We start from the raw sequence: 22,261 nt of genomic DNA on the forward strand, positions 1-22,261 counted from the left end.
GACCCCAGCGACCTACTTCTTCCAACTAGGTCCAACCTCCTAGGAGTGCATTCAGCTATCAGTGGGTTAGCTCATTTAATGGATCCGTGTATTTGATAAATTAATTTACTGATGAGGTCAGAGCCTTCATGATCCAGTCATTGCTGGAAAGCTGCACCTCTGCTGTATTGGGGACCATGCTTTTAGCACATGGGGTTTGGGGGGGACATCCCAGGTCCAAACCATGCAGAGGGTCTAGTCTAATTGGGGCATTAGAGTGTGATGCTGGTCCCCTTAGTAATTGGGGGAGTAGTACTGATTGGGCATAGAAGTCTTCATACCAGTTTTATTGAAGTGCCCTTATTGAGTCTCAGGTGTCACTGTATTCTATCATAACTGCTACCACTGCACGACTGTTTAGTCACAAGTATTCTGTGCATCCTAATCTTGCACCAAAGACAATATAGTAATAAATGATGCTTAAGTAATACCAGCACATTAAAAACTTCATATCATGGTTGCACCCTACTTTTTTTTTTGCGAAAAAATAAATTGGCATAAAGTCTCAACAGCTATGTGGTGAAATATGGTGAAGTTTCTCTGGGGCTGTGGTAACTGTCCTGCACGGTAGGAGATACCTGTATAATTCTTATTTTCTGGGGGAAAGAATGTAAAATGGTGCCCTAACAGGTATATTTTTTCCTGCTACTAAATTTTAATGGATTTTTATCAGGTGAATCTTTGTGATACAGCCCAATGGTATCCTGAGTAGTATTTTTAAAGCTGGTGAAGAGTTGGTTTTCTTATGTTGACCCCTGCAAACAAATGAAGCCATAATTTTAAATTGTTAATTGTTTAAGAAATTTTTTATGGGAAGCTACACTAATAGAGTTCAAGTACAGATAGGCTTGGGACTCTTAATTTGAAACACACTAGTAGAGTTTGGGAAACCAGAGGAAATTTTTCTTTTCCTTTTTTTTGCTCAAGTTATCAGCTGTTACAAAAGGTTCTGATGAAATTTTGCAATGTGTGGGTCTGTCGATATTCTTTTTGATTTGAGAAGAGCCATATGCTTTACTTTTTACAAATTTGTATTTATTTTTATGTGTCATTAGCTGTTATTTAACAATATTAATGGAAATCTGTACTAAATACCAGATTGCCGGTGGCAAGTTGAAATTCTGTTACCAAAATTTTAAAATCTTGATTTTTCACGGATGAGGGGATACCTCCCAGTTCTGCATGGAAGACATGGCTCAGGTTTATGTCTTTTCAGATTAGAATTTGATCTTTCAAGCATCTGTTCATATCTGCTTTATTTTTCCCAGCGGCACTGTAACATTGCTGTTGTCACAGGTACTTCTGCAGGATGAGTTGGAACGAGGAGGAGGGAGCACCTCAGTGATGCTGAGTGTGTGTGTGTTGGGGGGGGTCACCCAGGAGGTGGTGCTGGAGCTGCCTCTCACCAGATCATTGCTGGAAAGCCCTTCCAGGTGGAAGGGGCATTGGGGCAGAGGCCTTGGAGCAACAGGGAAGGAGGCATTTTCAGAAAGTGAAAGTGGTTTGTTTTTTTGTTGAAGGATAAGTATCAGGGGAATGAAGAGTCATAGAAGAAGCCAGAGTGGTACCCTGGGCCAGTTTGTGAAGGATCTTGTATGTCTTCTGTTCACTCCTTTATTTAGCAAAGATTTATTGAACAGCTACTGTGTATCAGGTTCTGTTCTAAACCCTAGCATTCAGCAAGGAGTGAACAAAACAGAGAGAGCTGCTCATGTGGAATTGCCTTCTGACAGGAAGAGAGGGCAGCACTTGATAGTAAAACTGTCTAAGTGCACAGAGAGGTATATTAGTGAGAACGGATGAGAAATTTTGGCAAGAGCAAGAATGGAGGAGAGGCTGCTATTTTAGGGGGTGAAGAAAGACCTCATTAAGAAGGTGATCTTGGAATAAAGATCTGATGCTGGTAAAGGAGCCAGTGGGGTGAGTGTCTGAATGTTCCATGCTGAAGAATTGTGCAAAGTCCCTAAGATCTGGCTTGTTTAGGAGAAAGCAAGATGGGGTACTGGGAAGGGAGAGGAACAGGATGCATGGTCTAAGAAACTATGGGGGCTGAGTCTTAATGACCTCTGTAAGCATTTTGGCTTTTATCTGGGTAAGATTGGGAATGATTGGAGTGTTTTGACCAGAGTAAGATATAACACAACTTGAGTTTTTCAAAAGACCCCTTTGGAATGAGTAGAAAGCCAGGCCATGAGTCAGGGCTCTTGCAATAGTGCAGGTGAGAAGAACAGTGGCTTGGACCTGGGGCGTTGCAATGCAGTGGCTGGGGCAGAGTTTTTGACCTAAGGGTGATATTCAGCCACTGAAAACTTCTGATCACAGAGTGATGTGGGCTATGTGTGGCAGCCATGTGGAAGAAGGATTGGAGCGTTGAGGCAAGGAGCTGGGTCAGTTTCCAAGGCTGTAAGAATTAGGCATCGAGATACAAACCTCACAAGTGATGTAGGCTCATGCCTGAACCAACTTCTTCATAAAAAAAAATAGGAATAGAAAAGATTTACACACTGGAATTTCCTCTGTACACTTTGCCAAGGAAGTAAGGTGAATGGTTATGGTCAAGTTTACTGTAGAGGTGGCCCCCCTTGCAGATCCCCATGGACCCCTACCACATGCAGGGTGCTGTTCAAGTGCTGCCCAATGCGTTTGCTCCCTTAATCCTCACCATAGCGCATAGGGTACTGATGGCAGTCTCCAGGGCACAAAGATCTCTGCCATGGTGCTTCCCTCTTAGAGGTCTCTTTGAGAGATTCACATTTGTCTGGTCATCTATAAAACTAAATGTAAGAAAGTGATCACCTCTTTCCTCAGTGAGCCATGATCATGATGTCTTCAGAGACGTGGTCACTGCCACGTAGAAATGTGTATGATTTCCATGTTATTCTTTGAGTTCCCACTAACAGAAATTAACTTAAGAAACATTAAGTGGAGGTGAGTGGGATTGCTAGAGACTGAAACATCCAGAGGAAGAAAGGGGTGTGTGTGTGTCTCTGTGTGTGCATGCACATGCACGTGCTCACGAGCACACATGTCTGAGCACCTGGGAAATGGTCTAGAAGTTGTGGCTGGGTGCAGTGGCCCCAGTGCTGCCTTCAGATCACTGGGTGTGTTCTCTCCACCTCTGCAGTCCAGGTGTTGGCCTGGGTCTCTTTTTATGTCGATGGCTTCCTCATGTGGTCAGGAGGGCTGCCCGTGTGCAGCTTCAGGGTAAACCATCTTTATATGGTACTTTGATTCTACTGGGAACAAATGACTTTCTGAGAAGCTTCAGGAGAATTCTGAGTTACCTTGTCTTACCCCCAGCGCCCATCTCTGGGGCAGAGGTGCACGGCCAGCCCCATCTGAGGGGCAGGTAAGTAACACCAAACAGCTGCCACAGGTCGGCTGCACCTTTGCCAGAATTAAGAGGCGTAAGGTCGAGGGTGTCATCTGGTGGGCACTGAGTTGCCTTAGGGAGAGGGTAGCCTGTCCCAGCGCGACTCAGTAGTATTTGAGGTAGGTGCAATTATTCTCCATGGGAAGATATATGACCCATAGCTCCTCTGAGTTGCCAGCCCCAGTCACGTTATTTTTTTTAAGGTGAGTTGTGTGATCTAGGGTCCAGCAGCTTTTCTTCAAACAGGGGTTCAGTCTGGACCTTCCCAGCTGGTCTAAGGGGGTGGGGAGGCAGCCAAGCCTCAGAACACACACTGTCCTCCTTCACTAGTTCTCTTCGGTGGATACTTTCTTTTTCCCTTCTTAAATGAGCTGATAGTGATTGGAGAAAACAAGAGCTAGCTTTAAAAAAAAAAGTGTTCCATTTTCTTTAACCTTGACCCAAATTCAGATATTATTTTTTTCATCATAATCTGGTACACGTATACCTTTGTTTACTTAACAAAATACTGTATGATAAAACAGTATTTATCCCTTGCAAAATGCCACGCACTCTTAATAGTTTTTGTTCATTTAAAATTCCATTATAAAAAGCACACACCTCTGGTTGCAACCATCCTAAATTTATTTTACAACTCACTAATGGGTGGCAACTTATAGGTTGAATATTATGAATTAAATTAGTGAAAAATGTGCAGCAATGGTGTATTAGTGTAAGAGAGCTTCTGCAGCAAAGAACCACACATCAGGTAGTTTCAACAACAGAAATTCTTTCTCTCACAATTCTGGCAGCTGGAAGTCCAAGATCAAGGTATTGGCAGAGTTGGTTCTTTCTGCGGGCTGTGAGAGAAAATCTGTTCCATACCTCTCTCCTAACTTCTCCTGGCTTGCTGGTATTTTTTTTTTTTTTTTGGTGTCCTTGGCTTGTAGATATATTACCCTATCTCTGCATTATCATGGGATATTCTCCCTGTGTCTGTGTTCAGATTTCTCTCTCTCTCTCTCTCTCTCTTTTTTTTTTTTTGAATCCAGGAGTGCTTAACCACTGAGCCACATCCCCATCTCTTTTTTTTTTTTTTTTTTTTTTTGAGACAGGCTCTTGCTAAGGTGCTGAGGCTGGCCTTGAACTTGTGATCCTGCTGCCTCAGCCTCCCAAGTTGCTGGGATTACAGGCATGCACCACCATGCCCAGCTTCAGATTTCTCCCTTAATAAGGATACCTGTCATACTAGGTTAGGGTCCCACCCTACCCCAGGACAACCTCATCACAACTTAAATAATTACATCTGCAATGACCCTAGTCCCAAATAAGGCCACATTCTAAAGTATGGGATGCTGAGACTTCACTGTGAATTTTGGGTGGGGGACACAGTTCAACCCATCGCCTGTTACACCTGTTCATAGAACAATAAGAAGGAGCCGTGCATAGCCATTTGGTCTGAATTGAAACGCAGGGAGTAAACACACTAAGTTAAAATCATGCTTAGGAGTATTGCAGGGAAGCCTTCTGAGCGGATTCACGGGTGCCCGTCCCAAAGGGTCCTGCCACAGGTCTGTGGATCACATGCTCCCGGGAAGGGAATGCCAGTGAACCCAGGGCTTTGTGCACCGGGCTTGTCCCCTGCGGCAAGTTCCTGCATACCTGCCAGCGCCAGCAGCCAGCCCGACTCCCCCCCTCCCTTTGTGCTTCCCCATCCTCATTCTGAATTTAGATCAGGGTAAAGAATAGAGAAAAGGAAATGAGCCAGAAAATAGAAAATTAATACTTGGTGGAATCGTCATATTTTAAAATTAATTTATAGACAATGCCAGATAACAGGAGTTAAATCATTTTATCAGCAGGTTGCTCTAGGATTTAAAAATTGGCATCCATCATTGTAAATCAGGTCTCAGGAGCCCCAGGGAATGGTCTCCAGGGATGAGGGTTGACATAGGGTGGGCAGAAATGTAAATACTTGATTAGCTGTGTCCTTTTCTTTCACAGAGAAACCTAAAATATTTTTACATCATGAGTGATAACGGTATGTTAAATAGTAACGGGAGGGACGCAGCTATTGAGATTTAGGGTTAGGCTTGTTTTCATATTTAATCTTCCTCCCTGTCCATCCTGGGAAACTGGTTATGGGAGAGGCACTCAGTTCAGGGTATCCTTGGCTCATACTTCTAGGGATGGCTTAGCATCCTTCTCCCAAACCCCCCTTTTCCCCCATGGTTGGGATGCCATCTCTCTGCCTGAGGCCCGAGGGCAGGAGCATCCTTGAGTCTGCCACACTCGTCCTGGGAGACCTTCCATAATTAACGACCTTCCCGTCCTCTCCTGTTTTGCAGCTCTTTGTCGCGGGCGTGTGGTGAGAGTCCCCGCAGGGACCCTGGTCCGGGTGGTGGGCACTGAGCTGGTCATCCCCTGCAACGTCAGTGACTACGATGGCCCTAGCGAGCAGAACTTTGACTGGAGCTTCTCGAGCTTCTGCGTCGTGCCGGGGATGCCAGCTCAGTGGACTCGCCAGGCACCTGGGGGGAGGTGGGCTTCCGCCCAGCTGTACCGGAAGGCTGCAGAGGGCGATCAGTTAAGGAACCCAGACGAGTGTGGCAGACTCAAGGATGTCCAGCCCTCGGACCAAGGCCACTACAAATGTTCCACCCCCAGCACAGATGCCACTGTCCAGGGCAACTATGAGGACACAGTGCAGGTTAAAGGTACAGTCCTCATGTGGGGTCACTGTGCTGGGGGCCAGACCTTCCTCTGCCATTTGGCTGTGTCCAGAGACAACACCCCTGTCCAGGGGACTGCTAGTGTCTTACCTGGTTAAAAGCAGAGGAGGGACCAGGTGACCTCTAAGTGCCCTTTCTCTTCTCTCCTACATGGTTCTGAAGCATCTCAGGGCTGGGGAGTTGGAGGCAGCATGGTGTGGTAGGAGAGCCAGCTCTGGAGCTAGGTTGCCTGTGCTCAGTCCAGTTCTGACTCTGTCACTTGTTAGCTATGTGGCGGTAGGCATGTGACATGCCTCCACTTCCTCCTCGCTATGACAGTATGTACCTCAAAGGGTGTGAGACAGGTAAGTTAACATGTGCTAGGCCTTAGAGCAGTGCCAATAGCAAGTTGCACTCAGTGGTTAGTGACAAGAAGGTGTTGGTCACGATGTACAGAAATAGCACATATTTCAAAGTTCATCTTTCTTTGTGACCTGCATGGTTTAAATGCCTGTTTGTAACAGAAGTTGTATGTTTGTATATACCCCCAAAATGATCTGGTCACTGCTGTTCATTGACCTGGCTGTGTAAAGAATCGTATCTTGTGTTATCTGTCTTGGGTTTTGTTTTATTTTTTCCATCTTTCAAGACCTCTTAGATTTACTCACACATTCAGTTCTCTAACTCCACTGAAAAAGATAGGGCAGGATATTTCTCTAATTGAACAGGAGGAAATGGAAGAGCAAAGGTTAATTACTTGCCTAAAATCACACAGCTAATTAGTAAATGAGCAAGAACAAGCCATTTTAATTGGAGGCTAACAAAATAGAAACATTATTATTGTTATTGTTATTAATTATGCATTTCATTTGTACCCTGCCTCGTTCCCAAAAGGATAGAAATGTATGTAATTATCAGACAGTGAAAAATGTACACGAGGATATAAAAAGAGAGGGTTGTTCCAGGCGTTTGTATCTGCTATGATTGGTAGAACCTTTCATCTCGGGTACTATATCCCCGCACTAGAAACTCATGAAGGAATGAAACAGCTACCCATGTCTGTTAAGTACGTCTAAAGCATTAACACATCTAATCTACTTCTTCCATTTCCTCTACTTCATTCCTACAGGAACAAATCCCTACTTTATTTTTACAGGAATAAAGTAGAGGAGTAAATCCTGAGGGTGTTTTTAAAAAGTCCCATGTCATTCTTGCATTGGAGTTACAATGCAGTGTGATATCTCTCTTCTCCGCTAGGTCACATGCAGCCTTGACTTCCCTTGTGATTCTCATCTTGAGGACCAGGAGGGCAGCAGGAGACTACCACCCCAGTCACCATCCCCAGTGTCTTTTTTTTTTTTCTTCTCTAATCTTTAGCAGACAGGAGAAGCAAAGGAAGGCTTTTCTTGGCCTGAGAAAGCAGATGGAGGACCGTGAGAGAGACTGACTGGCTATCTAGATGCAGCCTCTGGCAGGTGCTGCTTGTATTCCAGGGTTTCTCTGGCCTTCAGCTTCATGGGTCATGAAACTATTCATCTATACCCAGAGAGAAACCGACATTGAGAACCAAATCGTGTTAGCCAGACTCACAGATTGATGTATAATGCTAGAAAGTCATGGCATCTATTTTGTAGAAGGGCTGGATCTTTAGAATATGCCCTTCTAAAGACATGGCAGGTTTTTCCTGTTATCTAGAGTACTCTCTTCTCAGGGACACTGAATTAGTTTCTCAGAGTGGAATTGAGAGAGAAAAACAAGGAGATGATGCATAGGATTCTCTTACTAAGCTTCTGGACTAACCTGATAGATTTTCCATGCCCTTTGTTAGAGGTCCCCTCTGTGGTTACTAGAGTACCAATGTTGGTTGCTTATCCCTTCTCTTCCTAAATCACACTCACTAATAATTCCTTGACCCCCTGCCCCCCCCCTTTCTAGACCCTGTAGAAGTACTGTTTCTTCCAGCGAGCCCTAGGAGAGCAATAGCTGGACCCTCAGCTTTCTTTGGCCTGGTGCTGTCCTGTGGATACACTGTTTCCCCTGCTCATCTCAGGCAGTTCCCAGGTGGTGAGCCACAGAGGGCTCATGCCATCCTTTCCCCCAGCAGATCTTGGCGGCTTTAACTCTGAGAATGCCTCGTCTGCTGGCTTCGGACTCCTAACCAGAGTCCTAACCAGACAAGTATTTTGACAGTAATAACCAGTTGTTTTATCCCAATGTCAACCGCTGTCCTGGGAACGTGGTGCCCACTTTAACTTGTTGAACTCTCAGGTCAACCGCATGAGGAAGATCCATTTTAAAGAAAACTGTCACAAAAGAATAAAATAACTTGCCTCAGGGTGACAGAAGCACATCCCTGAAAACTCAGCTACCAAAGGCGGTTTTCCTTCCCTACCCCAGTTCTAGTAGTAGTAGTCTCTTCTTCCTTTTTATTTATTTACCTTTTTCTTTTCTTTTTTAAGTCACTTGAGATAGATGGGTCAAAATGGGAAAGTTGCCCATCTGGGCCTTAGAACGGGGAAAGGAAGAAAGGATTTGACTTTGGTAATGGCTGCAGGCATGGTTCAAGGCCAGAGTCCTGGAAGGTGGCTGCCCTTTGCCACCAGGGGGCCCATGTCCGCTGACCCAGATGTGTTCTCTCTCTGCAGTGCTGGCCGACGCCCTGCACGTGGGCCCCAGTGCGCGGCCACCGCCCAGCCTGAGCCTCCGGGAGGGGGAGCCCTTCGAGCTGCGCTGCGTGGCCTCCAGCGCCTCGCCCCTGCACACGCACCTGGCGCTGCTGTGGGAGCTGCACCGCGGGCCCTCGCGCCGCAACATCCTCACCCTCACCCACGAGGGCAGGTTCCACCCGGGCCCAGGCTACGAGCAGCGCTACCACAGCGGGGACGTGCGCTTTGACACCGTGGGCAGCGACTCCTACCGCCTCTTGGTGTCCAGGGCGCTGTCTGCCGACCAGGGCTCCTACAGGTGTGTGGTCAGCGAGTGGATCGCAGATCAGGGTAACTGGCAAGAAATTCAGGAAAAGGCGGTGGAAGTTGCCACCTTGGTGATCCAGCCAACAGGTGAGCTTCCAGAAATGGTGTGTTATGGACTGTGTGTTGTGACCCGTGGTGGGATAAAGAACCGAGCCAGGGAGCCCATGGGTTTTGACAAGAACCGTGGGCCTCTCGTCTGAGGCCTTCCTTTGGGGGTGAAGGGAACAGGGTGGTGCTGATGGTTTGGGCAGAGGTGCATTGGGTTTGAGCTCTATGCTATCGTTTTTTGTGTGGCAGCTACATTTATCTGATCTTATACCCATGGGAAGCTGCAGCACATTATCCAAGGTACTTCACTCAAAGATGGGAACATCAATTCCTCTCAGAGGGAAGCCCTGCCTGGTGTGCAAGGGGGATTTGGGGTGGATCTGCCCGCACCTGCTCCCTTGGCTTTATCTAATTTGTGTTTTCTGAGTCAATCTGCCTGTCACCACAGCTACTGGGATGGGTCAGGATCACCCCCGAACCTCTTACCTAACTTTCATTCCCTAGGCCTGCCTTTGGGGTCCCCTCAGCTGTGCCAACCCATCAGGTGAGGTATTCTGGAGGGCTGGGCCCCTTGCTTCCTCTGCCATCCATATCCCAGGAGTATCTAGCCCTGGGTCTATTCAAGAAGCCCTTTTTCCTGTCATTTGTGAATCTACCCACCCCCCTTTTTAAGCCCCTACTCCAACTACAGAATAATTAAGAAAATAGAAAAAGCATGTTAGAAAATACACAAAAATTAGAAGAAAACTATATATATATATATATATATATATATATATATATATATATATATTCTTTTTTTTTTTTTTTAAGCCAGTGTTGACCTATTGTTTAATAAGCATTGATAGAAAACCTGTGTGGCTCAGTTCTGTGCTGGGCCCGGGGGGCCTGGGGGCCCAGGGGCAGGACACTTGTTCCCAGGCCCCATTGAGCTTGCAGTTTCAGCAGAGATAGACTGCAGAAAGACCATTGCAGGGTAGTGTCGTTGCTGGGCCTGAGTGGGTGGACTTTGTGTTCTCGGAGTGTGACTGACAAGTCTCAGAGTGCTTTGCTGCTGCTGCTGCTGTCTCCTGTTTTTTAAACTGGGAAAACCTTGGCTAGGCTCATTTCCTGAGCAGAAATGTGAGTGTGTGGCTGCTCTGTTGCTTGGATGGGAAGGAAAGAAGGAAACAATGTGCACCGTGTTTGTCTCTGTTAGACATATTGTCCTGGGCACATTCCTCTGCATTTATGCCACCACCTCAGAACTGGATTCAGTAGAAGTAGGTGTGAAAAGCAAGACTGAGCTTCTCGAGGGACTGTGGCCATCAAGGAGAAGAGCTACCCATCACCGTTACAGAAATTACCCTCCAGATGGATTCAAGTCACCTTTTTTTCCCCTCTCAGTGCTGAGGCTGGAACCCAGGACCCTGCACATGCTAGTCAAGTGTTCTACCATTGAGCTGCATCTCCAGCCCTCGGGTCAGCTTCCTTAGCAGAAGTGATCTGTTGAGAAGCTATCCTACAAAACCTCCAGCTATTCAGCCTGCATCAAACAGCTATTTTAATGAGACAGGAGGGTTAAAAGAGTTTCAGCTTTGCAGCAAGTTAACCATTTTATGCAGGAATTTCAATTGTAAAGTTTTTTTTTTTTTTTTTTTCAAATACCACAAAACCCATAGTATCTTGTAATAAGACTGGAACACTGAGCCTACTAGGCAGGTAATAATGTCTAGCTCTCACCTGAGACTAAGGGTTCATAATCTTTTTTATGCCATGGGCTTCCTTGAGAGTCCTTTGAAGTTCCTTTGTCAGAATTAAGATGTCTTAATTCTTAAAACATAATACACCAGATGACAGAGTAAAGCACTTATGTTGAAATAGTTATCAAAATACTTGAAGACAAATTTAAAATAATATTATGCTTCTTTATTAACATGTTAATAATAAGATATCATGGTAGACCTAGCAAACTATCATAATTTCTAGGTAGCAATGAATGTAAGTGATGTTTTACAATATCTGTAACAACTATAAACCTATAATGTAATATGAAAATAACTGTGATTTCTGTTGGAGCCAAGTCCCAGGGGCAGGTAGTACTACCCTGCTCATTTTCACATTGTGAAAAGGTACTCTATTTTAGGGAACATTGGTAAAATGGATTTTTTTTTCCCATACACATTCACAGATTCCATAAATTCTCTTTGTAGACCCCAGGTTAAGAATCACTTGAGTTACAGTCACTTCTATCTTGTCTAAGTTATGGTTATTCTCTTGTCTTGTACTATCCATAGCTGCCTGCTTAAATATTCTGATCACATTGTTGTTATAAATGGCACAGAGCCACTTAGACAATGAAGCTGTGTTCCGGATGAGGTAGTTACCCGCCCCCACTCCCCACAGTTATAGTACCGGGTAGACTGGGTAATGCAAATCTTGGTGTCTAGTTTATGGATGCAGTTGTATTACAAGGGAGAATTCCTACAGCACAGGCTTTGCCTAGGTCCCCTCTTGCACTACAAATCCTTTAGAACTGCTTCTTTATTTCCCTCCAGCCTGCTCCAGCCTCTTTTCCAGTGGTAAACTCCTGAATCCAGAATGTGTGAGGCCTATAGTTAGTGATATGACAAGATGTTTAGCCACTTGCACAAGTCAAATTACAAAGTGAACTATACAGTTGAAAAGACATTTCTGCCAACATTTCCAGGACCCAAGGATCTATTTTCTCAATATACACATACCTCAGCTCCCTGTTGAGTACTCCCTCACTGACCTGACACCCTCCGGAGTCAGTCTTCCCTGGGGGAGCTGTTGGCCCAATAGCAGCTCCCCCAGCCGACTTCAGGGTTTCTGTCCATGAGCATCGTACTGTAAGTGGGGTGGGTCAAACTGCAGAACCTGGCTCAGCGTGGCAGTTTCTGTGAGTCCTCTCAAAAGATACCCTCAAGTTACTTTTGGCTTCTTTTTAAAGAGATGAGGGAAGAGGAAGAATTTGAAGGATGAAATTGGACTTCTAAATTCCTTTTTCTAATGCTATTCCCACCTTCTTTTCTGTCATCTCTCACAGTAAATGTTGAACTTGGCTTGAAAGACTTGTTTGAAATTTTGTGAAACTCTGGAAATATTCATGTGCACGTAATGTACACCAAAGGGCATGGGCTTTTCGGTTGGGTCTTTTCTGAACTGGGCACCAGACTCTGTCCCTGAACTTCCTGGGGACAGTGGTTGACGCAGTGGCTCTTGCTAGCAGGCCTGGGCTGTGCCCCCATTCCCATCCCCTGGGTGATGTCAACGATTTACCGTCTAAGTAATTGTTCCCAGAGCATTATCACAAGTCCAGTGTTTTCCTACTCTGATTACAGATGTTTGACTCCTTTTCAAAAAAAAACCCTGAATAGAGTAAAATGTTTCCATATAAAAGCTTTGACAGGGGAATGCTGAAACTCGACCCCCTGGAATCTGTGACACCAAATACTTCAGTGCTTCATCTAAATATAGTCTTATTTTAATTACCCACACTAATGAGAGAGGGCAGTAGCGTGGATAATCCAAAAATCATTGTGTTCTGGCTATAGAGTATGTCTTATGTTTGACTTTTAGGTGGGCATTCTAATGAAATAAATATTTCCCTGAACTGATTCAAAAGGAACATTTTCTGTTTCCACTTTACTTTCTTGTCTGCTTTGGGTATTTTTTCTCTCGTTTTCTTTTTCTTTTTCTTTCCATTCTAGAGATGGAACTCAGAGCCTCATGCATGTTCGCCAAGGGCTCTGCCCACCGAGCCATACCCGCAGCTAAGGCTTTTTTTTCCTTTTTTCTAGAAAAATGGTTTCACCTTCACTTCCTACCTTCTCTTTCTCGGTCCCAAACTGACTGTGCACACATATCAGAACTAAGCTGTCCTTTTTGAAAGCACTCAAGTTTTATTATGCAAATGGAAAAAGTTTGATTTTGGTTTTGTGACTCTCAGCAGACTTCTTCTTATCAAACAAACCATAGCTTAACAGTTAAGACCAGAGTTCCTAGAAGCAGGCAGTCCAAATCTGAATTCTAGCTGTGTCCTATATTAACGATGTGACTTGGGGGCAGGTTACTTCTCTGTGCTTCTGGTTCCTTGTCAGTTAAATGAGGATAATAATAGTATCTTCTGATAGAATTATTTTGAGTATTATCCTCAGAACATGGGGATATAGTGTGTATCAGTATTTGCAATTGTGGTTTTTTTTTTTTTTTGAAATAAAGAGAAATGCAGCATGTTTCATGAATGTATCCATTAAATACCTCTTAAGTATGTAGAACTGTACAAAGCCTACTAATTTTCATGCCATAAAAGAGAACTGAAAAGAAGATGATCTGAAGGGAAGCAGGGTAGGAGAGATGAAAGGTGGAGGAGACAAACCTAATCCAGATTACTTAGATTTATTTGTTGTTTAATTTACAAGTTCTGCGAGCAGCCGTGGCCAGGAACTTGTCCGTGCCTGAAGGAAAGGATCTGGACCTGTCCTGCAACATCACGACAGACCGGGTGGATGAGGTACGGGCCGAGGTGACGTGGTTCTTCAGCAGGACACCTGATGGCTCCTCTCCTGCCCGCCACATGTTGGCACGACTGGACCGTGATTCCCTGCTGCACGGCTTGCCTCACGTGGCCTTGAGTCACGTGGACGCTCGCTCCTACCATTTACTGGTCCGAGACGTTGGCAAAGAAAACTCCGGCTACTATTTCTGCCACGTGGCGCTCTGGGTACCTGGACACAACAGGAGCTGGCACAAGGTAGCAGAGACCATGTCTGCACCTGCCAGCGTGGGTGTGACCTGGCTAGGTGAGTATTGGGAGGATGGCTTTTAGCCTCTCCGGCGTAATCCCTCCTCGGAGCTGTCTGGAGGAGTCTGGGTGCTGGGTGTGCTGCATTATTTAGACCTTCTTTTTATTGGGAGAAGTGTAATTCAGAGAGATCCAAAGCTGGAGGTGAAAGCAAAACTGGCTGAAATAGAATCTGGCAGGCAAGGGAAATGTTTAGATAACGTGGCCTCCTCCGTTGTCTCAATGCCTTCAATTGAGAGGGCATAGTTTCCTTTTGTGGTTGAGATTTGCAGGGTGGGAGCTGTGCTGGATGGCTTTGAAATGGACCTTTGTTGGAGGGGAGCACTGCCGTTCTCCCTGCCTGTCCGACACTCCTAGGTACTCCTTGGCAGGCGCTGCTGCTTTCCAAAGCTCTGTGCAGAATTCCTTCAGCTAATAGGAGGCTTTTTTTTTTTTTTTTCCCACTTAAATGCCCTGGAATCCCCAAATGATTTTGTCTGCTGCGGCCAGTTACACACAGGGGGCTCCCTGCTTCCCCAGGCTCTTCTTGGGGGCTCTCTCAGCCTGGGTACATTTTCCTTGGTGCAGAAGCAAAGTTGGTCACCTCGCCACCCATTTTTAGTCGTGTGTCTTATGTGCAAAGATCATCGTTGTTTCCTCGACTTGTCATATGTGTGACCCCTGGCCTGACCCCGTGTTTTCTACCCTGCTCGTCTTCCCCATCCCTTGTTTCCCGACGTGTTTTCTCACTGAGCGAAATGTGTGTGGGCTCTTCCTAATTTTCGTTAATGGCTTGTAATTGCAAGTAAACTCAGGAGGGATGGGGTCAAATGGGGTGTGGAGAGCCTTCCTCCCACCTGCATTATTACCAGGATGGGAAGGGCCTACCTGTCAAGCTCTTTCTGTTTAGAGCTTTGCCTGGCTGCGGTCCCGTGAGTGCATTGGGCTCTGAGGAAGGCTTTAGGCATAACTTTGATTATTAGGAGGCAAAACACATCTTTCAAGGACAGGGAATGATTTCCTCCTTTGTCTGTTACCAAACATTTTCCTGCCATGACATGCCACTCACTCCTGGCTCTTCTCTGCATGGAAATCTTCTGTGAGAGGACTGCTGTGTTCACTGTCTGTCTGTCCTTAATAAGCCTTTATTTGGCAAAGGTGGGGGATTGGCTAGTGGGGACAGAGGGGGCAGGGAGAAAGGTAATAAGAGAGTAAGCAGAAAGGACAATCCAATTGCAATTGTGACGAGGCAGGGTGTTAGTCATCCCTGTTAACAAAGTGAGCCTTTGATATTGGGAAAGTAAAAGCAGCAAGGTTTATCTGGTGAGCTGCTTTTTTATTCCTGCCGTCTGAGCCTTGTGTGAGAGACTCACTATGAAGTACTGAACTGGAACAATGTCGGCCCAGCTAGAACTCTCCTTAGCAACCTTCAAAATAAAACAGATGTTGTCAGCACCAAAAGAAGATTTTTCATCTCTGGAGCTGAATTTGTCTCATAGCTCTGATCCTCAGTGCATTGTGTGGCGCTGTCAAATTCCAGCGCCGCCTTTCCCTATCCCCTCCCCCTCCAATTTCTGAGTCCCAGCTCCAGGATTTTTTTTGCTGCGTGCACTCCAATTTGAGGGTTTCTTTGAAGTACTCACGTATTGATCCCGGCATGCCCCGGGGGAAGTGCAGAGAGTGTCAGACATCAGGAAAGGAGCTCTGGGAGAGCGTGGGCTCTTTTAACTGGAAGGGATTTGTTGGTGGCTCTGTTCTCCAGAGAGCAAGAAGAAATAAAGAGACTAAATTGTGGAAAAGGTTCAGTTATTATCCTAAGGATCCCGTCGTCTGCTTTCCTGCGGAGTTACAGCACCATTGTCGTGAAAATCGTCAACGTGCTTCTCCCTGACTGATGCTAATGCATATGGAACCCTGTGCCTTTCCCCACGCTTTACGCAGAATAGGCACTCGATAAATATTGGCTGATTGGCTGGATAGGTAAATCATCCAGGACCAGCACGTGGATAATGTTAAAATACGTACACAGGGAAACCAGAATTGCAAACAGTTTTGCTCAAGTATTCAGGCATATTTGCACACAGATGAACCTACTAGGAGTGTTAAGTGGTATAAAAAAAAAACAACTGCGGGGCTGGGGATGTGGCTCAAGCGGTAGCGCGCTTGCCTGGCATGCGTGCGGCCCGGGTTCGATCCTCAGCACCACATACCAACAAAGATGTCGTGTCTGCCGAGAACTAAAAATAAATATTAAAAATTCTCTCTCTCTCTCTCTCTCCTCTCTCACTCTCTGAAAAAAAAAATAGTATTAAAAAAAAAAAAAAATAACTGCATTCTTTTCCTTTCTGCCTTTCTTCCTTCTTCTTCCCTGTGCCTGTGACTCATACCCTTGCAGCTGCTTGGACACTTGTCAGGAGCCGAGCTGGGCATGAGTACAGCAGCAGACATTTAGTCAGGATCTCCACGCTGGGTTCTCTGCCCAGAAACAGATGTGCCTGACCTCACCCTCCATAGTTATCTCTAGAAATGTAACATGTGTGTATGTGCATGTGCCTTCCATACCAGATGCAACTTGGGGCCTGCATGAGATAACAGGGAAGTGAGCCCCCTGCCCCCAAAAGCAGGAAGACAGGTGACCTGCCAGGTATATAGGTCACCTTAGGTTATATGACTGTGGAATGTTGTCACAGAAGCATTCTTAAGAAAGCTGGATCCCCAGCTTTGTCATGTGGCAAACTTGAGTTTTGTTGAGACGTACACAAAACTCGATGTTGCCACTTAACAGATCCAGAATTATAATTTCCATTGATTGAGCAATTATTTAGTACTGTGGACCAGACATGTACTAAAGGACTTCATAGGCATTAAACGTTTAATCCCATAACAATCCCATGAGTCAGGTACCACTCCCTGTCCCTGTCTGAAAATCACTATTTTTTTTTTTTCATTTTGCCTATGATTTTGAGGGTCAGGGGTTAGGGAGGGACTCAGTGGGGTCCATCTCTAATACAGTGATGACAGCTGCAGGCACTTAGGGCTTCGGGCTGCCTTCTAGGTAACTTTGCTGTAGAAGTGACACCACGATCCTGGGCCGGGGCTTGGGAGTGCTGAGGTCAGTGAGTGCATGCACCTGGTCGGGGTCTGAGTTCTGTTGTGTCCGCTGGGAAGACACCAGGGCACTAGTGGGAGGGGTCTGGCATCTCAAGGAGCAGGTGATCACGGTGATATTTTTTTTTTTTAAGTGAGAAAGTCCTCTTTTACTTAGGATTTATGTCCTACTTCAGAGGGGGAAAAGGTTTAAGTTGGCTTCCAGAGTGAAACACAAAGCAGGAGACATATAAACCAACATCAAAAGGAGTGGGAAAAAATATCTGAGAATAGGTATTGCAAGGTGGTTGGGGCGAATTCATTATTGAATTTGCCTCTGAAGTTTTGAAGAGTTGAGACAAAAAGAGATGTGATGGTACAGTTCTCTTCTGAGGAAGGAAAACGTAAACTGCTTCAGAGAGACAGACTTTTTCTTGGCCCTGAATTTATCATGTGCTTTTTCATTTCAGGGAGCATTGGGTAACATGATGGACAGTGCTTTCAACTGTTCTTTTTTTTTTTTTTTTTTAAAAAGGCCCTAAATGATTATTTAAATGGATTTTTTTTTTATGTCCACCCTCTATAAAAGCTGAGGGCATAAATCCTAAGTGTGTGAAGGAGTTTCTGTAAGAAGCTGAATTACCGTGGGGGACAAATGTTGCTTTGTGTTGATCCAATTTAGTGTATAGCTGAAACTTAGGGAGCCTAGCAGAATGGCTAGTTAATCTGCACATTAAGCCATCTCTCTCTGCTATCAGATGTCTTAAATGAGCCTTTGGCAGGAGTTGGATACTAATCAGTTCATGGTTGAGCTCTCTGCCCCAAGTACCATGCTTCTTTGGTGTTAATTGGAGAGGGTTCCAGGGCTTCGGATACAAGAGCCGGAGGAGGCAGAGCTTGAGTTCTGCTATTCAGTCTTAAGAACCTGATTTGCATTCTTCCCCACTGGAGGACCGGCCCCTATTCCAGCAGAGCGCCAGCGAGGAAGGTAATTATTTTTTTTCTTTAGAAGGAGCTGTTAATCCGCTAAGTACTTGGTAGAAACTTGGGGAGTTCTGTGCCATCCATAAGGGATAATATTTAGATCTGTGCAGTTTTTTTAGATGGACTGTTATTAGCAGTCTGCCCAGGATTCTCCCTGGAAGACAGAAGAACATGTGGCCAAGTTTTGGAGCCAGGCAGACCTGTTGAGTCCCACTTTACCATCTTCTAGGTGTGTTGTCTCCAGGGTGTTGTTTACCATGTCCAGGGTTTGGTTTTCTTGGTTTCATGGGATGATGCATTTTAAGTGAGAAGCACAGTAACTAGCACTTAAGTGCTTAGTACATCTTCTTGGCTGTAGTGATGATGATTTATTAGTGTTGGAGAGTCCTTCCCCACCAAATTCTTCACCAGTTAGGATGCAGGAAGGCCTCTTAGGGCCTGGAGAAGCCCCACCTAAAGGAACTAGGATGCATGTGTCCTGGAAACAGCTGCTCCCGAGAGGAGCTAGGGAACATAGGTTGAGCTGGCCACCTGCAGCCCTTTCCTGAATATTACTTTGGGTGTGGGACATTAGTGCTCCATTCAAATTATAGTTGTTGTTGTTGTTTTTAATTGTTCCCAAATGTCTCCTGCTAAATGCATCCCCATGACAAGGGTGCTGCTAAGCTGCAGTGAAGCACCCCTCCCCGCAACAATATTTTCTTATTTATCGCCATTTCTATTTAAATGTTGCAGAATATTTCATTGTTATAAAAGCAATGATTTGGGTAACTCTTCGACCATACACTTTGCTGCCTCTAAAGTACTTCCCAATTCAAGTAAGTCACCAGCAGAGACAGGGGATTCCTCCTGTTTTCTCTAACTCACATATCCAGCCTGTTGTTCTCATTAGCGGTATCAAAGTTAACTGAGTGTCAGAGCGGGTAACATAGTCCCATGACGCACAGGATTAGAACCTCCACTGACATTACACTCCTGCTGTCTGGGAAGTAGCAGGCTTGGAGAAGGCACTGATAACCTCACCTGGGTGCGGAATGAACCTGTGCAATTTGCTCATAGTGGGAGCGGGGCCATGGAGCCGAAGCCTCTCCTGTCGTCCTGCTCTCACACACTGTGCACATCCTTATCTCCCGACTTAGCTCTTCCAGGCTTCAGTTTTTGCTTGTTTTGTTTTTCATTTGGAAGTGTATATGAAAATGATTGTCGTAGGAAACATGATTGTTATAAAGATTAAGCAAAAATGCCAGGAAAGTACATAGCATGGTGTCTGGCACATAGACAGCCCTCCTGAGGCCAGATGTTAACAGTATTGTTGTGAAGTGGGGAAAGGGACCCAAGCCTTATAGAAACGTGAGAGTAAAGGGAGGAAATCTATGTGGAAAACCTCAGGTCATATCCCTGAATACAGTAGGCACAAAATATTTTTTTTTAATTTTTTAATTCTAATTTGTTATATATGACAGTGGAATGCATTACGATTCTTATTACACATATAGAGCACAATTTTTCATATCTCTGGTTGTATACAAAGTATGTTCACAACAATTCGTGTCTTCATACATGTACTTTGGATGATGATGTCCATCACATTCCACCATCATTTTTAACCCCCTGCCTTCCCCTCCCACCCCTCTGCACTATCTAGAGTTCCTCAATGCTCTCCCTTTATGAATGCTACCCCATTATGAATCAGCTTCCTTATATCAGAGAAAACATTCGGAATTTGGTTTTTTTGGGATTGGCTAACTTCACTGAGCATTATCTTCTCCAATTCCATCCATTTACTTGCAAATGCCATGATTTTATTCTCTTTTATTGCTGAGTAATATTCCACTATGGATATATACCACATTTTTTTAATCCATTCATCTACTGAAGGGCATTTAAGTTGGTTCCACAATTTAGCTATTGTGAATTGTGCTGCTATAAACATTGATGTGGCTGTGTCCCTGTAATATGCTGTTTTTAAGTTCTTCTGAGTATAGACTGAGGAGAGGGATAGCTGGGTCAAATGATGGTTCCATTCCAAGTTTTCCAAGGAAATCTCTATAACTGCTTTCCATATTAGCTGCACCAATTTGCAGTCCCACCAACAGTGTGTAAGTGTGCGTTTTTCCCAACATCCTCACCAACATTTACTGTTGTTTGTATTCTTAATAGCTGCCATTCTGACTGCAGTGAGAGGAAATCTTAGAGTAGTTTTTATTTACATTTCTCCAGTTGCTAGAGATGATTAACATTTTTTCGTATATTTGTTGATTGATTGTATATCCTCTTCTGAGAAGTGTCTCTTCAGGTCTTTGGTCCATTTATTGATTGAGTTATTTGGTTTTTTGGTGTTTAGCTTTTTGAGTTCTTTGTATACCCTAGAGATTAGTGCTCTATCCAATGTGTGAGGGGTAAGAATTTGTTCCCAAGATGAAGACTCTCTATTCACCTCACTGATTGTTTCTTTTGCTGAAAAGAAGCTTTTTAGTTTGAATCCATTCCATTTATTGATTCTTGATTTTAATTCATGCGCTATAGGAGTCTTATTAAGGAAGTTGGGGCTTTTGGAATCAACTTAATGAAAGAGGTGAAAGACCTGTATAATGAAAACTACAGAACCCTAAAGAAAGAAATCAAATAAGATCTTAGAAGATGGAAGGATCTACCTTGCTCTTGGATAGGCAGAATTAATGTTATCAAAATGACCATACTCCCAAAAGTATTATATAGATTTCATGCAATTCTCATCAAAATCCCAAAGACATTCCTCATAGAAATAGAAAAAGCAGTCATGAAATTCGTCTGGAAAAATAAGAGACCCACAATAGCTAAAGCAATCCTTAGCAAGAAGAGTGAAGCAGATGGCATGACTATACCAGACCTTACACTATACTACAGAGCAATAGTACAAAAACCGCATGGTACTGGCACCAAAACAGACTGGTCGACCAATGGTAACAGAATAGAGGACACAGAGACTAACCCGCAAAATATTTGATTTACCAATTAGTCAATGATTCCTAAAGCTTTTCATTGTTTTGAAAGTCATAACAAAGGAGTTTAATGACTGCCTCTCCCCCACCTCTGAATCTGTCCCCGCCCCCATGTTGGGGATCTAACCCAGACTTTGTATACACTGGGCAAGCACTGTGCCACCACTCTACATCCTAAGCCCTACTAATATTATTTGTATAAGTCTTTCTTCTGGGCAGGATCACCATGGAGTCTATAGCTTCAGGGATGGTGTGTATATGAATAGACACCATCCTGGTAACCAGATTAGCAAGCAGATCCCCTTTCTTGGAATATTGTTGACATCACTCTTGGATTGGCCTCAGTATTCTGCAAAAGATGTATCTGAGTGGATTGCTGTTTGTTTTTAACTTTTAAAAACAGAAATTTACAAATGTTCCTACTGGGAGTAATAACCACCGGCTTGAACAGCTATCAATATTTTGCTGATCTTATTTCATCTGTCTTCCCTCCCATGGATACACACACACACACACACACACACATACACACACGCACTCACACACACACTTTTTTTTTTAATCTGCAAGAGCAGAAAACATATCCCAGACATCATATCATTTTACTGTTAAATACCTCAGCATGCATCTTAACTGATAAGCATTTTTAAAACATAACCACCATGGCGTTCTGTGCTGATTTCTTGATGAGATCAAACAGAATGTGGCAGTAATCAGTGGTGAAATGCTTGTGCCCAGAATGAGCATTTTTATGCAAAATATTAAAATTAGTTCAATTCAGCAAGTATGTTAATACCTTTGACGTGCAAGGCACGGCACGCATTGCACGTGCAGATGAATAACCTGGGTTGTCCCTGGAAAGAGTCCTACGGAAGGTTCATGAGACGCCCATACAAATGACTGAAGTTCAAGGTAGTGTTGAAGTAAACTCCTTGGAGAGTGGGGAGCCTGGCAGGTGGCAGGATCTGTGTGAACACTCTCTGAATAAGAAGTAGAGGTGTGATGTGCCGAGCTAGTTCAAAGGAGGCACCCTGTTAGGGAGGAGGGGCTGCACAGAAAGGCTTGTGCAGAGGGGCCTTGGGAAAGGCACAGTCTTGGCAAGCCGATTTTGAAACTGTAAAACAGCATGAAAGGACGGTCTCTGCACAGGCACCAGAACAGTAAAAGGAATAAGACGCCACCCATACTCCTGCCATTCTGACACGCTGGGTAGAATCCTGTGTTCTGTAGCCGTGTTGGCCTAAAGTTACCGGCAAGGCTGGTGGATAGTTCAAACAGAACTGCACCTCGTTAAGTTCACC

The 22,261-nt window shown here is 44.6% G+C and overlaps 1 protein-coding gene across 1 annotated transcript in view; it reads left to right on the forward strand.

Moving 5' to 3' along the window:
* The window catches only part of Ptgfrn (prostaglandin F2 receptor inhibitor), a 71,911-nt gene that overhangs the window by 25,246 nt on the left and 24,404 nt on the right, over window positions 1-22,261 (forward strand). The window contains exons 2-4 of the mRNA XM_078027085.1: window positions 5,740-6,108; window positions 8,748-9,161; window positions 13,547-13,927. Of these exons, the coding sequence (XP_077883211.1) occupies window positions 5,740-6,108; window positions 8,748-9,161; window positions 13,547-13,927 (1,164 nt within the window). The remainder of the gene's footprint in view (window positions 1-5,739; window positions 6,109-8,747; window positions 9,162-13,546; window positions 13,928-22,261) is intronic.

The sequence above is a fragment of the Ictidomys tridecemlineatus genome, chromosome 11 (genome assembly GCF_052094955.1).
Source record: "Ictidomys tridecemlineatus isolate mIctTri1 chromosome 11, mIctTri1.hap1, whole genome shotgun sequence".
Lineage (NCBI taxonomy): Eukaryota > Metazoa > Chordata > Mammalia > Rodentia > Sciuridae > Ictidomys > Ictidomys tridecemlineatus.